The sequence below is a fragment of the Heterocephalus glaber genome, unplaced genomic scaffold (assembly GCF_053883595.1).
Source record: "Heterocephalus glaber isolate CG9 unplaced genomic scaffold, H.glaber_assembly_v1.0 deba00001532, whole genome shotgun sequence".
Classification (NCBI taxonomy): domain Eukaryota; kingdom Metazoa; phylum Chordata; class Mammalia; order Rodentia; family Bathyergidae; genus Heterocephalus; species Heterocephalus glaber.
In genome coordinates this window covers 10,204,879-10,220,484 of record NW_028258330.1, presented here as the reverse complement: position 1 = coordinate 10,220,484, position 15,606 = coordinate 10,204,879, and the positions used below count along the sequence as shown (strand labels likewise).

Here is a 15,606-nt window from a genome sequence, read left to right as displayed (position 1 = left end):
AATCTTTCCCAACATATATGACTGACTTTGACTTTAAATAACAGATCATAGTAAAAGAGTTGCTTTCCTCCTATTAAGAAAGAACTGTAGAGCCAGGGATTTAGCTCAGTGGTGCTGCCACCTGCCTCTCACAAGCGCAAGGTCCCAAGTTCAATCCCTAGTACCAAAAAAACAAACAAACAAACAAACAAAAACCCTACAGTTCCAGAAAGCTCTATTCCCCGCAAGTCTCTCATTTCACCTCTGTGAAATAAAATCTAAGGTAGAGTACATTAGATTGAACTCAAAATATACAAGGTTATATGAGCATTAGAGAAAGGAAGATATTAGTAAAGGCTGATGGAGTTTGCTTGAAATTTCTCTTTTGCCATAACTTTCTTTCAGAACAAGACATTGGGCAAAAACTACAGTTACAGGGGCTGGGTCTGTGCCACCAGCTGAGGATTTTATTTACTTCTGGGAGGACTATCTGTTAGGACAGCATATGCTGTCCTCAGAGCCAGTTCAAGCAAAAATTGTCTATAGATTTCAGAGAAATCACTCTACTAGATTTGGCTACCTATGAGGTTTAGAGATAGAAATATGGCCAATAAAGGAGAAGGGGAAAAATCCTGATGTCCACAAGTGGGCATCAAATGCCCTTGAGTTTATTTCTTTAGGCACACTTGTGTAATTTAGCCATAAGTCAGGCAAAAGTTAATTTGGGGAGCAAGTTCAATCAAGGTTCTGAGGTCACCTACATTGAGTCATCCTTCTTCCATTATGACATCCATAAAAACATTGTGTCCCTTTTTTCCTTTTCTCATATTTATTCCATTCCCTTCTTTCCTTTCCCCAACTCCTCCCACTTCCCCTTCCCCTTTGGACCTTTTCTTCCTATTTCACATTATGTATTATACCTTTTGATCCTTATTTACACTTTCAGTTTCTCACACCAGAGAAATTATTAGGTATTTACACGTGTGTCCTATTTATTTCACTTAAGATTATGGCCTCAATGTACATCCATTTAGCTATAAATGTCTCTAATTTCTCATTCTTTATGGCTGAGCAGTACTCCATTTTATTTAAAAAATCACGTTTTCTTTATCCATTCTCCAGTTGATAGGCAATTGGGCTGTTTCCAAGTTTTAGCTATTACAAACTGTGGGATAATGAACCATGGGTGGACATATATCACTGTGGTATGATTCTTTTAATTCTTTTGGAAAGATACCCAGCAGGGGAATAGCTGGGTCAAATGGGACCTCTAATCCTAGTTTTTTGAGGTATCTCCATACTGATTTCAAGGACTTTATAAATAGGGAGGGGTATAGGGGTTGAAGGGAGGGCAGGAAATGTGGGAAAAAATAAGAAACAAGATATATTATGTAAAGGTACAAACTCCCAATAATAAATGTCAACATATTGTATACCTAAAATGTACCAATAAAATTAATGGAAAAAAAAGATTGTATCCCTAAATTCTGTTCCAAGTCTATTACTCTTCTTCTTAATGATCTTTCCTGATCATATTTACCTTCATCCACAACTTAACTAGCGCCTCATTGAAGTTGACTCCCAGATCCTCTATTTCAATAAGGAAGTTGCATCCCTAACCACCTGGTAAATAATTCTAGGTGTTTGTTTTGTTTTGTTCTGTTTTGTTATACTGGGGATTGAACCCAGGACCTTTTCTTTGAGCCACAGCCCCAGCCCTTTTAATTTTTTAAAATTTTGAGACAAGGTCTTATAATTTGCCCAAGCTGGGCTCAAACTTGTGATTCTCCTGCCTGAGCCTCCCAGAGTGCTGGGATGACAGGAATAAACTATCATGCCATGCTTAAATGTTCGAATTTCTGTGAGCAATACGTAAACTTTTGCCTCCAATTTAGTATGCCTGTGCAGGCTCACTGTCTTTTCTCCAATGAACAGTCCTTCTGATTCCCTCTTTCTTCTCAACAAGGCTGCACTGCTGCTTGCATAAACTTCCATTTTCCTCTTCCATGAATTCACATCTACCCAGTCACAATGTCTCACATACCTTACTTTGTGTGGATCTCAGTCCTTTTGGTTAGAGTCTAGACTAATTGAGAAAGGAAGCCAGTTGTGTATTCCCATGCCATGGAGACTTCTTAACTAGTCAGAGGGCCACCTGGAATGGCTGGAAACAGATGTCCAAAGGCCAAGTGCAGAACAGAGCCAAAGAGCATAACTGAAATATGAGTACTAGCATAGCAAGATAAGCAACCGTCAGACCTATGTGGTTGGTGTGAGGACATAGTTAGAGGTCAATTAATCAGAGTTGGGTCTCTTTTCATCTCAAATCCGCAGAGCCCAGAATTTTGCCTGCTTGTTGTAAGCACCCAATGAATGCCTTAAGTAAAAGATAATAATTATAACTTATCTCTCACTCAAGACCAACTGTGGAGCAGTGATTTCTCATTTCTATGATTTCAAACCATCAAGTAATGTTTGAGGAAGATACAGTAAACAGAAACAGCACTCATCAAAGTTAGTGTTGGCTGTCCTTAGAGAGGCAACCTGATGTAATGTGTAAATAAGGAGGCAGGGGATTTTAATAACATTTTTTGGGTTTTTCTTCTTCAGTACTGAGTTGAATCCAGAACTTTTGCAATGAGATATATCCCCAGCCTTACATCTCCAGCCATTTTTTGAGCAAAGTCTTGTTAAGTCACTAAGTAACTCAAGCTGAGCTTGAACTTGAAGTCCTCTTCCTCAGTCTCCAAGAGTACTGGGATTACAGGCATGCACCATCATAACCAGCTTTTATGTTGGAATTTTTACTTTATTTAGCATTTTAAGCATTAGATTTTTAAAAGACCTTTGTATTTTTCTTTTTTATTAGTTCATGTTTGCACTACACAATGATTGCATTTATTGTGGGGAATTAGTACATGTATATAAAATCTTAATTCTTTTTTTTTATCTTACTCCTTCCCTCCCTGCCTACTCCCTCCAACTTTTGGTCCACTTCACATTTGCAAAAGGACCATTTTCATCATTTTTTCCCATAAATTCTCCTCCCCTCTCACACCTTCCCCCATCCCTTGTTCCCCCATTCACATGAAAAAGATCTCTCTATATCCTATTTAGCTATTGTCTATTTTGTTCTTTATATTTTTTGAATTTCTTATGTAAGAGAAATCATGCAATATTTAAGCTTGTGTGTCTAACTTATTTTACTTAATATTATGTTTTCAAGATAAATCCATTTACTTACAAATGTCTCAAGTTTATTCCTTTTTGTGACAAACTAGTAGTCCATTGTGTATACATATCACATTTTCTTTGCACTTCATCTGTTGATGGGCATATAGGTCATTTCCCAGCTTTACCTATTAAGAATTGTGCTGCTATGAACACTGGTGTGCATGAATCACTCTAATATGATGCCTTTAACTCTTTCAGGGAGATGTCAAGAAGAATAACTGGATCAGATGGAATTTCTAGTTTTAATTTTTTGAAGAATCTCCATATTGATCTTCATAGTGGTTGTACTAGTTTACGTTGCCATTAATAATGTAGAAGAATTCCTTTTATCCCACATCCTCACCAGCATTTGTTATTATTTGATTTCTTGATGATAACCAGTCTTTCTAGAGTAAGAGAATATCTTAATGATGTTTCAATTTACATTTCTCTAATGGCCAGTGATGTTGAACATTTTTCATGAATTCATTGGCCATTTGTAGTGCTTATGAAAAGCATTTATTTAATTCAGTTGCCCATTTTTTGATTGGATCTTTTAATATTGAAGGGTTTAATTTTTTTAGTTCTTTGTATAGTCTAGATGTTAGTTCATTGTCCAGGGAAATTTTTCCTATTCTATAGGGCGTCTTTTCACTCTGTTGGTTGTTTCCTTTGCTTTGCAGAGCTTTTTAACTTGACATAATTCCATTTGCTGATGTTTTTATGCTATTTCTTGTGTCATTGAGGTTCTGTTCAAGAAGTCCTTGCCTATGCCAAGGTCTTCAAGAGTTGCACCTATTTTATCTTCCAGTAGATTGTTTCTGTTTTAACATTTAGATCTTTGATCCACTTTGAGTATAGTTTAGTTATGGTCAGAGATGAGACTTTGGACTCAGTCTACTGTATGTGGATAGCCAATTTTCCAACCAACATTGATTTAGGAGGCTATCTTTCCTCCCATATTTTTTTGGCTCCTTTATCAAAGATCAAATAGCTAAATGTACCTAGGGTTGTTTCTATTCTGTTCCACTAATCAACATGCTTGTTTTTGTGCCATGCTTTTTTAACCACAGTAGCTTTGTAGTATAACTTCAAATCTGGGATTGTAATGCCTCCTGCTTTGCTTTTGTTACACAGGATTGCTTTTTCTACTGAGTCTCTCCTGGTTCCTAAGAATTTTAGGATTGTTTTCTCTAGATCTGTGAAAAATGCTGTAGTTATTTTGATTGAAATTGCATTAAATCTGTCTATCAGTTTTGGAAGTACAGCCATTTTGATTATGCTGGTTCTTTCTATCCAGGAACAGGGGATATTTTTCCATTTTTTTATGTCATTTTCAATTTCCCTTCTCTGAGTGATATGCCTTTCATTGTAGAAGTCTCAATTCCTTAGTTGCATTAATTTCTAAGTATGTAATCTTTCTTGATGCTATTTGTGAATGGTACTGTTTTCCTAATTTCTTTCTCAGTGAGTTCATTATTAGTGTATAGTAAAGCTACTGATTTTTGTGTATTTATTTTATATCCTTCCATGTTGCTGACTTTGGTTATTAATACTAGGAGTCTTTTGGTTTAATTTTGGGATCTTATAAGTAGATGATCGTGTCATCTGCAAATAATGATACTTTGACTTTTTCCTTTCTTATACATATCCCTTTTATTTCTTTCTCTTGCCTGATTGCTCTGGTTAAATTTTCAAGGACTATGTTGAACAGAAGTGGGGAGAATAGATAGCCTAGTCTTGTTTCTGAATTTATAGGGAAAGCTTTCAGTTTTCCCCAACTAATATCTTGTTGGAAGTAGGTTGGTCATAAATGGCTTTTATCAGCTTGAGATATCTATCTCATATGTTTTATCAGCTGCATATGTTGAACAATCTTTGCATCCAGGGATGAAACCTACTTGGTCATGGCATATGATCTTTTTGATGATTTGTTGAATTCTCTTTGCCAGTATCTTGTTGAAGATATTTGCATCTATGTTCATTTAGAGAGATTGGTCCTTTTTTGGTTGGATCCTTCTCAGGTTTTGGGATGAGAGTAATGCTAGCTCCTAAGAATCATTTTGGGAGTACACTCACTTTCTTGATTTCATTAAAGAGTTTGAGAAATATTAGCATTAGATCTTCCCTGAAATTCTTGTAAAATTCAGGCTCCTGTTACATGGAACATTGCTTTCCTTCCTTTGATTTTTAGTCTTTGAATTGTCCTTTTTTGGGGGGTTAAATGTGTTTCTTGTATGTGGCATGTCATTGGATTTTGTTTCTTGATCCATTCTGTTAATCTGTGTCTTTTGACTGGCAACTTGCAACCTTTCACACTAATAGTTAAAGCTCATCAGATCTTGGGTTTTTCCTCATTGATAGGATTTTTGTTACTATTTCACTTTCATTGGCTGTTATAGGACTGTTCCATACACTTTAGTCTTCTTGGTACAGTTTTGGTAATATTTACCTAGGAATCTCTCCATTTCTTCTGACTTCTCCAAGTTTTTGGCATTCAGGTTTATGAAATAGTTGCTAATAATCTTTAGAATCTCAGTAGTATCTGTTGTGATTTCACCTTTTTCATTTCTAATTGCATTGATTTATGTCCTTTCTTTTTTTGGTAAGATCAACTAAGAGTTTACCTATTTTGTTAATTCTTTCAAAGAATCAGATTTTTGACTCATTCTTTTTTTTTTGGTCTCCATTTCATTGATTGCTGTTCTCAGCCTTATAATTTCCTTCCTTGCACAAGCTCTGCATTTGCATTGTTCTTGTTTTTCTAGGACCGTGAGGTATATCATTAGGTAATTTATTTGAGCTTGCTCCATTTTCCTGATGTGGGCATTCACAGCTACAAACTTTCCTCATAGAACTGCCCTTATTGTGTCCTATAATTCTGGTATGTTATACTGGCATTATCATGTAATTTTATGAACTATTAATTAATTCTTCCTTAATTTCTTCTGTGACCCATTGATTAGTCAAGAATGTGTTGTTTAATTTCCATATGTTTGCATAATGTCTATGGTTTCTTTTGCCATTGATCTCTAGTCTCATTTCACTGTGAACTGATAATATTCATGCTAAAATGTTGATTCTTTTGCATTTGCATAAACATACTTTATTAGCTTTTATGTGGTCTCTTTTGGAGAAAGTTCATATGCTGCTGAAAAGAATGTGTATTCTGTTGTTGGCAGGAACACTATATATATCTACTGTCTAGTTGTTTGAAGTTTTGGTTCAAATCTTGATATTTCTGTTGATTTTTTGTTTAATTGATTTTTCTATTTATGATAGTGGGGTATTAAGGTCATCTACTCTAATTTTGTTGATTTTTATCTGATCTTTTATGTTCATAAGGGCTTATTTTATGAAGTTTGTTGCATATATGTTTATAGTTGTTTTCTCTCCCTGTTGAATAGTTCTACTAACCAATATGAAATTTCCACCTTTATCTCTTTTGATCAGTTTTGGTTTAAACTCTACTTGGTCTGAAAATAAGATTATTTCTTCTGGTTGTCAAGTTCCTGTTGTATAGAATATTGTTTTCCTTCCTTTGATTTTAAGTCTATGAATTTCTTTTTTGGTTAAATGTGTTTCTTATATACAATATACCATTGTATTTTGTTTCTTGATCTGTTCTGCTAATCTGTGTCTTTTGAAGGCAAACTATTCACATTAATAACTATAATTAATAGATGATTTATCCCTATTGTTACATTACTTTCTTTTGCTGTTTTCCTTTCCTTCCTTTCTTCTTAATTTCTTTACAAAATGTGTTAGTTTACTAACTCTACTTTTGTCATACATTGGCAACTTCTTTAATATCTGGAGCCTAGATATTATAAAATTAGGACTCATGTATCCAGTATATACACTATATACACAATATAGCAAAGTTAAGTGAAATGCAGATAACATAAGAATAATGTCAGTTGAAATTTTCTACCATACACTTAACAAAACACCTTTCTCAATTTCTTCTGTCCCACCTCCTTCAACCCAGTGACCAAGTACAGACAATGTTCAGAGGTGATTTAACCATTCTATTTGCAAACACAGTATTCCTATCCATTTATAAAAACTATTTACAAAGTGTTTATTCTACTACTTCTACTTTTAAATATATCAAGCACTTCAACATATCTAGGACTAGATTTTTCATATAAGAAATTGTCTGCTATCATACAGCACTGATAAAATTGCATATATAGTAATGGTTGTAATCTGAGACATCTTCTACATATGACGATTTTGGCCTCTCTTCTTTCTCTCTGCTTTCAACCCAGTGGACAAGTACAGGAATATGTAATTTTAGAGATGGTTGAATCCAAAATTCATTTGCAGAGGACAAGCTTTCCTGTGTATTTCAACACAGGTACAAAATATGCTAACTTTACTACTTTGTCATACACTGGCAACTTCTGTAACATTTAGGGACTAGATGTTGCAAAATTTGGACTTATTTGTCTGTTATATACACTATATACACAGCAAAACAAAACCCACAAAACATACAGAAAAATTACATCTCAAAATGTCCCAAGTACAAAGGCACTAACATAATACCTTTGCAATTGCTTCCCTCCTACCTCCTCCAAACCACTGAACAAGTACAGACAATGCCATACTGCTCAAGAGGTGGTTTAACTATTCCATTCCCATCAACATTTCATATGAACTTTAGCAAAAAGATATTTACAAAGTGATATTTTACTACCTCTACATTTAACATACTGTTGGGCACATCTAAACATCTAGATAAGACTAGATGTTTCAAGTAAGGACTCAATTTGTCCATTATATATACACAGCAGTCTTGATTAAACTGCATCCATGTAAAAATGGTTGAAAGTTTCTTGAAAATATGAGCATTTTAGTCTAGAAGGACCCTTCCTTTCTCCACTAACCCAGTGGGTTAAAATGCTCAAATTTTCAGAAGACAATCTTTCCTGGAATTTTAATACAAAATGTACAAAATTTGTTAGTTTACTAACTCTACCTTTATCAAAACTGGCAACCTCTTTAACATCTAGCAACACTAGATGTTGTATAAGGTTTCATTTATCCTTTAGATACCCTACATACACAGCAAAGTAAAAATGCACAGACATAAGGGACAATAGTAACTTGCCTTGCTATAAGTGCACGAGCACAGCGCTCTGCATTTCCATCTCTTCCAAGAACCAGTGCATAAACAATATGTATTATTCAAGAGGGAGTTTACCTACTCCTCCCACAAAATAACACTTCATGTGAGTTCTAACAAAAAGAAATTTACAAAATGTGTTATTTTACTATTACTACTTTTTAACATGTATCAGGCATTTGAGAATTATCTCAAAAGACTAGATGCTTCAACAAAGTACTTAGCATTGTCAATTATATATATACTAATGAGGACTAAAATGCACACACAAAACACTGGTTACAATCCAAGCAACGTCTTCTACATGTAACCTGTCTCGTACTGGACATTCTTCTTTTCTGTCTTCTCCAAGTCCTCTAACTCACAGAACAAATGCAGACAAGAATCACTTCTAGTGATTCAGGTGGTCTACCCAACTTCATTTCAAAGTCACTTTCAGAAAGCGTTTCTTTTCTGTCATTTTTTAAAATAAATGGGCGTTTCCAAGACATGTGGTTTTTCTAACTACTTCATCACATATCGGCAACTTCTTTACATCTATATTGTCCACATGCAGCAAGTTTTCTTTTAAAAGGCTGGGGGAATGTTGAGAGCAGCTTTTTCATATTATATACACAGGCCTTCTGAAAACTGTCAGTAAATCTTCCCAAAAGGTGGTAGGCACTTCCAATTAGCCAAACGTGGAATGGTACTTTAAGTTTCTCTCTTTGGCAACTGCTCATGGCCCACCAGCCTTTCCACCTGTCCTGTGCCTGAGCTCCCTAACCTTCCAGGGCAATGAGGCCTTCATTCGTCCTCGTCGCAAGGAGGTGCAGATCCTCCACAACTGGAACACAACAGTCACCTCAGTACCTGGATCTGCGCAGTTCTATGGCCAGAAGTGGCTGAGCTTTCCGACCTGCCTTCTCCAGCCCTTGATGTAAGGGCATTCTGCTGCGGTCCGCAGGCCGCCATTCTTCTCACCAGACCTCACTGCAGCTGCTGCAGGGCACCACATCCTCGACTGCTGGAGGGGGCTTTGCCTAGGCCAGCAAGGCTGGACTGGGAGACCCTTCGGTCTGAGGGGTTCTGGCTCCAAGGCCACCGCCACCATCAGGTCATCAAAGTGGAGTAGAAGAGCAGTTTGCCTGTTCTTCAAAGCCTGGGCCCAGCTAGTGGGCAGTCACAGGAAGGAATCAAAGAGGCTGCAGAGCAGAGGTGTGGCCCATCCTCAGGCCCCCCAGGTCACCCACTGCCATCAGCGGGAGGACCTGGAGGACCCTGGGGAAGCAGGTTGTGCTCGGTTTCTCACTGCACTCTGCCAGAACTGACTTGGCAGTTCCCTTCTTCTTAATTTTTTGCCTTACATGGTGCATTCTCCTGTTGGACCTTTTGGTATTGCTAGGTTCATTGTCTTTCTTTAGGATATCCCTAAGAATTTTTCACAGTATTATTTTGTTGGTTATTAATTGTTTTTGGTGCTCTTTATCATGTAAATATCTTACTTCACCAATTTTGAAAGATAATTTTGGAAGACATATGAGTCAGGATTGGAAGTAGTTTTCTTTTAGGCCTTGAAAAACTTCGTTCCAGCTCTCCTTACCTTTAGGATTTGTGTTGAGAAGTCTACAATTGTGTTAAGAAGTCTGTAATTCTGGTGGGTTTTCTATTATGAGTGATCTGTTGCTTTTAATAGTTTTTAAAATTCTGTTCTTGTGTTGGACTTCTGGTTCTTTAATTATGATGTGGCATGGAATAGTTTTTACTCATCACAACTATATGGGGCTCTATATTGCTTATTTATCTGTATGTTAAATTCTTTTTCCATGCCTGAAAAGTTTTCTGCCATTACTTCTGTAAATAGGTTTTTTATACCCTTTGTGCTTTCTTCTGATTTTTCACTAACTTCAATTACTCTTAGATTAGTCTTCTTTGTATCATATAGCAGCTATTGGATCCATTTGTCATGTTCACTTGTTTTTAAAGTATCTCTCATGAATTAATCACCAACTTTAGCCCTGTCTTCTAGATCTGACACTCTGTACTCACATTGGTTGCTTCTATGCCCCATGCTTTCAATCATATTTTTAATTTCCTGGATTTCTGTTTGGAACTTGTTTATGGACTCCCATTCTTTTTTATACTGGGCATTTATGTTTTGCATGTCGTTTTTTAGCTCTGCTAGGTTTTTATTAATGTGTTCTCTAGACGTGCTGATCATTTGTTTCATTAGGATCATTATCTGTTTAGTTGTATCTTCTTTGGATTCACTAAGCATCTTATTCATCTATTTTGTTACTTGCACTGATATCCTTTCAGATATTTCTGTTGTGTGGCTTTTGATTTCCTCTCCCTCAATGCCTCCTGAATTAGCTTTGGGGAAATTGGGGGTCTTTGAGGATGGGGGGGGGGTCTTCTGTTTCCTTGTCTTCTCATATTTCTGGGTTTTCTTTTCTGTTTTCTGTGCTGGTGTTTGCTGTTTGTCTATAATGGTAGCTCTGTTTCAGTGATATCCTATGGGTGTGGCCTTTGCTTATGTCCCAGGATCCAGCTACCACTGTTTATTTGGGAGAAGAGGTTGCAGATTTTTTGGTCCAGTACCTGATTCTTTGGGAATGGACCACGGTATTGTTTATGATGCCCTGGCAATCCAGATATTGCCATACACAGAAAACCAATTGACAGTAATAACTATGTCACCTTGGCCATATTGGTAAAGTCAGAAAATATAAACTAGATACTGACAGATTCTAAGAACTGCTCATGAACAACCTTTAATCAAATCAAAGAGATCTATGATTTTAGTATAGACACTTAGGCAATTTTTACCTCCAGTAAAATCAGTCTCTGCTGGATATAGGCAGTGTTACAGGAGCTCAAGCAGCCTATTGGACTCCAATTCTATCACCTTAAAATCCAGCCCTCTCTGAGGGTTACACCCACCAAATCTAGCCTTGTACCACACCTGTGATCATCCTGGACCAAGCTTGAGATTTTCAGAGGGTTTTGGGGGCTCTATGTCTAGCCCTCACTCTTTCTGAGCCTGCCTTCTATAGCTGTCTCTCACCTGGTCTCTATGGTAGGGTAAAACTTCAGTCCTGGAGTGGAACTCTCCTCCAAGTGTCATCCTCAATTTGGTCAGTTGTTTGACTGTCACTCTGCCACTATGCACAAAGGAGAACCAAGGTAAAGAGCCAGCTAGAAGTTGGTAGTTTGACTCTGGTGGTGATTGCCAGGCTAGGTGGGGTCCTCTGCATTTTTCTTTAAGAACAAGTAATATAAAGATCAAAATATTCACCTATCATATTTTATTCATCTATTTTGTGACTTGGGAAAAAAAACTTCAGGGAAATAAATCACATTAAGATCTCAAGAAATACTGCATCCCAGAAAATATAAAGGAAATGACAGCATGCTCTGGAAGACTGTGTTGGTTGTGGTAATAACAGAGACTATGAGAATAGCCAAAAACATATATCTAATTAACATGACTTAGTATAATACATTATTCTGAATATATATGTAAGCTAAATGTGACAGTTAAGTTTAATTATCAACTTGACTGTATTAAGAGACTCTGGAGTGGTGATTGGGTCATAGGGCCATTATACTCACCAGTGGATTCATCCACTGATATTCACAGCTGAATGTCCTATTAGGAGGTGGGGCTGAGTTAAAAAGAGGCAGGTCACTAGAAGGGTGCCTCTGGAGGGGACATCTCTTACTGGCTTTCTTCCCCTGTGCTCAGTTTCTTGTCCACCATGAACTAAGCAACTTTGTTCCACCTTTCCTTTCTGACATGATGTTTCTGGAACCAGCCAGTCATGGACTGAAAGCGCTAAAGCCATGAGCCAAAATTAAATAAATGACAAATACATTAAATTAATACATTAAATGTTAGTGTACATTTAACACTTTCTTGCACATAACTAGAAGCTGCATAATCCAAGTGATTGAAACACTTTTTATGGATCATTTCATTGGGAAAGGAAGAATCCACAAATGGACATTTATTGATTGAAAGAAATAATGAATGAATCCATAAATGTTTATGCTTTAATTTATTAAATGTATTAATTAAATATCAGCATTAGCAATAATTTATTTACTAATCCATTGAGCAAATATTAATGGAGCTATGTGTAAATCAATTAAAAAATAATCAGAATATTTGCTACTAAAAATCTACTTTCCACTGGAATGTTGATACCTTTAAAAAAGAGGAAAAAAGCTTTTAAATATTTATTAAATTGGAAACAAAAAGTAGAAACATAGTATAAAACCCATATGACCTCCATCTAGATTCAATCATTAACATTTTCTTAGAGTATGTTCATGTATATATGCAATTTGAGTAAACCATTTGAAGGAAAAATTACAGCTGTCATTACTCTATCATTTAATATGTCAGCCTGCATCTATAAGGATTATATATATATAACTAGAGTATTATTCTTTCCTGAAAAAATTAATGATTCTTAATAAGATATATTTATAGTCCATATTTGGATTTGCACAATTGTGTAAAATATATCTTTTTCACCAGCTTTTTTTCATAAAAATAGTAATTTGAGTAATCCAATGAAGGAACACACACTACATTTGCTTATATTTTCTTTTAAGCCCTCTGTACCTGTCCTTTCTTTTATAATTGACTTTCTGAAAGACCCAGCCAATTGTCATGTAGAAAGTTCTACATCATGGATTATTTGATTGTTTTCTCATAATATCATTTATTATGAGCCTCTATTTTGATATTTCTTATATCTACTAGAAGTTAGATATAAGAACTAAACTAATTTCAGGCTAAACTTTTCATACATGATGCTGTGCATTGATTATTACACCAAAATAAAAGCTCCACATGGCTGGTTTTTCCAATATTTGTGATGTATTTTGATAAACTGGTTCAGATAATGATTCCAGGTTTGTGATTAAGCAGTTCTACGGGATTGTATTTTGACACCTTGCAAACACTGTGTTCCTCATTACCTTTTCACCTAATGCTTTGAGTATCTTTGAAAATTTTTTCTTAGTCATTTCATTAGAGGTTGTAAAATAAAATTTATACTCACGAAATCCTCTTCAATGTTCAATTTCCAATTTTTTCCAAACAGCTTTTGCAATCTTAAATATGTTCATTAAAACTCAAAAGCTAGAAAGTAAAAAATTTTAACTACAGCATATTTGTAACAAAAAAAGGCTAATGTTAGATTCTCTTTTGTATTTTCAGCAAAATGGAAACTCACATTGTTATGCAAAGACTATTGTTGAATCCTTCGAGGAACCGCCTCTTCCTACTTTGGTTACCACATACATGGGATATGGAATTGCAACCCTGTTTGGCTATTTCAGAGACTTTTTGAGAAACTCAGGACTAGAAAAATGCAATGCAGCTGTAGAGCGAGAAGAACAAAAAGTACGTATGTGCATCTCCCAGGGTCTTTGTCAATGTCTGCTTATCTCCAAAGTATTCTCCGAAGTGGTAATGCAAAATGATATGACAGAAGAATGATATGGTAGAAGAATTTATATAATAATATAATTACATATTATAATAATAATCCCATGAGATAAAGATTAAAATATCACTTTAAAAATTAAAACCTTCAAAATATAAGAGCAAGAGCACTTGAGTGAGAGTGTACCCTGGTCTTCTAGGTGTAGGTTGAATGTTATTTATGTTCCATCCTGAAATAGGAAGGTATGTCTGAGTGAAATGTGACATCTTTATTTCACACTACAGGTATATTGCACTGAATAATTCTTCAGTGTAGGGAGCTGTCATGTGCATGGTAAGAATTTTAATAGCATCCCTGTTCTCCCCCCACCAGATTAGTCATTAGCACTAACACCTCCACTTGTAATAATCAAAAATTCTCCCAGAGGTTGCTAAAATCTCACAGGGTGCTAAATTACCCATGGTTTAGAACCACTGATCCAGTTACTTTTGATAGTTAACCTGTGAAAGTCTATGTCATCTTGTTTTTGCACAGAGCTGAAGGACAACCTGGAAAATATTCAGAGATCCACAAGGATGCTGTATTGTATTGTTTTCCAAATTAGTTTAAAAGATTTATGATGTCATGAATTTCTTTATTTCAAAAAATTCTTTGAAATACTACAAGTATGGACATGGATCATTCCATGTGATAGAACCTTGAACATATCCATACAAAGAATGTGGGTGAAGCATGAGCTTCAGTGAAACAAGAGAACCACAAATTTAAAATTTAACGTAGTAAGAAAAACATTTTACAGCCACTTACCAATGAACAAATTGCACAGGATTCTTCTCTTGAAATCCTCTTAAGCCAAAAGTATGCCTTTAAAAGAAAATCAGACTTAGTTTTATGATTTTACTCCCTCATACCATTAGCAAGCACTTGAGCACATGTGCTATATCAAGTAATAGGTGCCAATAATCACAGAAAAAAACAGGGCCTGCCATAAGAGAATTTGAAGTCTGATATGCAAAGAGACTCACAAGAAATTCATTGCTGAAAGGTGATATTGAAGAAGAGAATAATATGAGTCACAGGGACCTGGATCCTGTGACTCCCTTAGGGAAACAAGAATCCATGATTCTGAGGCTTAAATGGTAAGCAGGAGTTTACAAGTAAGCAAGGATGCAAGAGGCCATTCTAGGGCCAAGGATGTAGCTCAGTGACGCTGCCCCTGCCTGGCAAATGTAAGGTACTGAATTCGATCCCCAGTATTGGGGGGGATGGAAGAAGACATTCTCAATAAGGGTACTGCTTGTGCTAAGACATGTGCCAATTCATTAAATAAGTCAGATTCTTTTTGAACATCTGTTTTATGCCAGGCCTATACCATAATCTAGTGATAAAAAAATAAGCAAGTTAGCTATAGTTCCTGTCCTCGTGAAGCTAACGATAAAAAATCAATAGAGTCTGAGAAGCAAGAGAGGCATAGGGAGCAAAGAGAAACTTCTAACTGAACTTGTAGTTCAGTGAAGGCATCTGGGAGGAACAGAAAATTAAATTGGGATCGGAAGGCTGAAGAGCAAGCAGTAAGGCAGAATGTGATGCAAAAAGGGAGGCAGAGGTTCTATAAAGGGAGGGAATGTGGTCTAAGATGGTCCAGGGGTAAAAGGAAGTAATGTGTATTCAAATGAAGATTCATTTTAAACAAATTTGAAAGCTTCCATATTGTAATAATATATTAACAATTAGTTAAAGTATAAAAAATCACTTATTTTGTAGGTTAAAAATTGGTTTAACATTGGAAATGACATATGAGTAAACCCTGCATTTTATTTTCTCATGTTTGCTATCTTT

At 35.8% G+C, this 15,606-nt stretch overlaps 1 protein-coding gene across 6 annotated transcripts in view; it reads left to right on the top strand.

Annotated features, from left to right (window-relative positions):
- Sptlc3 (serine palmitoyltransferase long chain base subunit 3) overlaps positions 1 to 15,606 on the top strand; it is a 181,604-nt gene that overhangs the window by 35,256 nt on the left and 130,742 nt on the right. For all 6 annotated transcript variants that reach the window (XR_015442065.1, XM_021255074.2, XM_004840827.4 and 3 more), the window contains one exon: positions 13,539 to 13,724. Coding sequence is in view for 5 of the 6 variants with exons in the window: in XM_004840827.4 (XP_004840884.2) it covers positions 13,539 to 13,724 (186 nt within the window). In the remaining variant the exon portion in view is untranslated. The remainder of the gene's footprint in view (positions 1 to 13,538; positions 13,725 to 15,606) is intronic.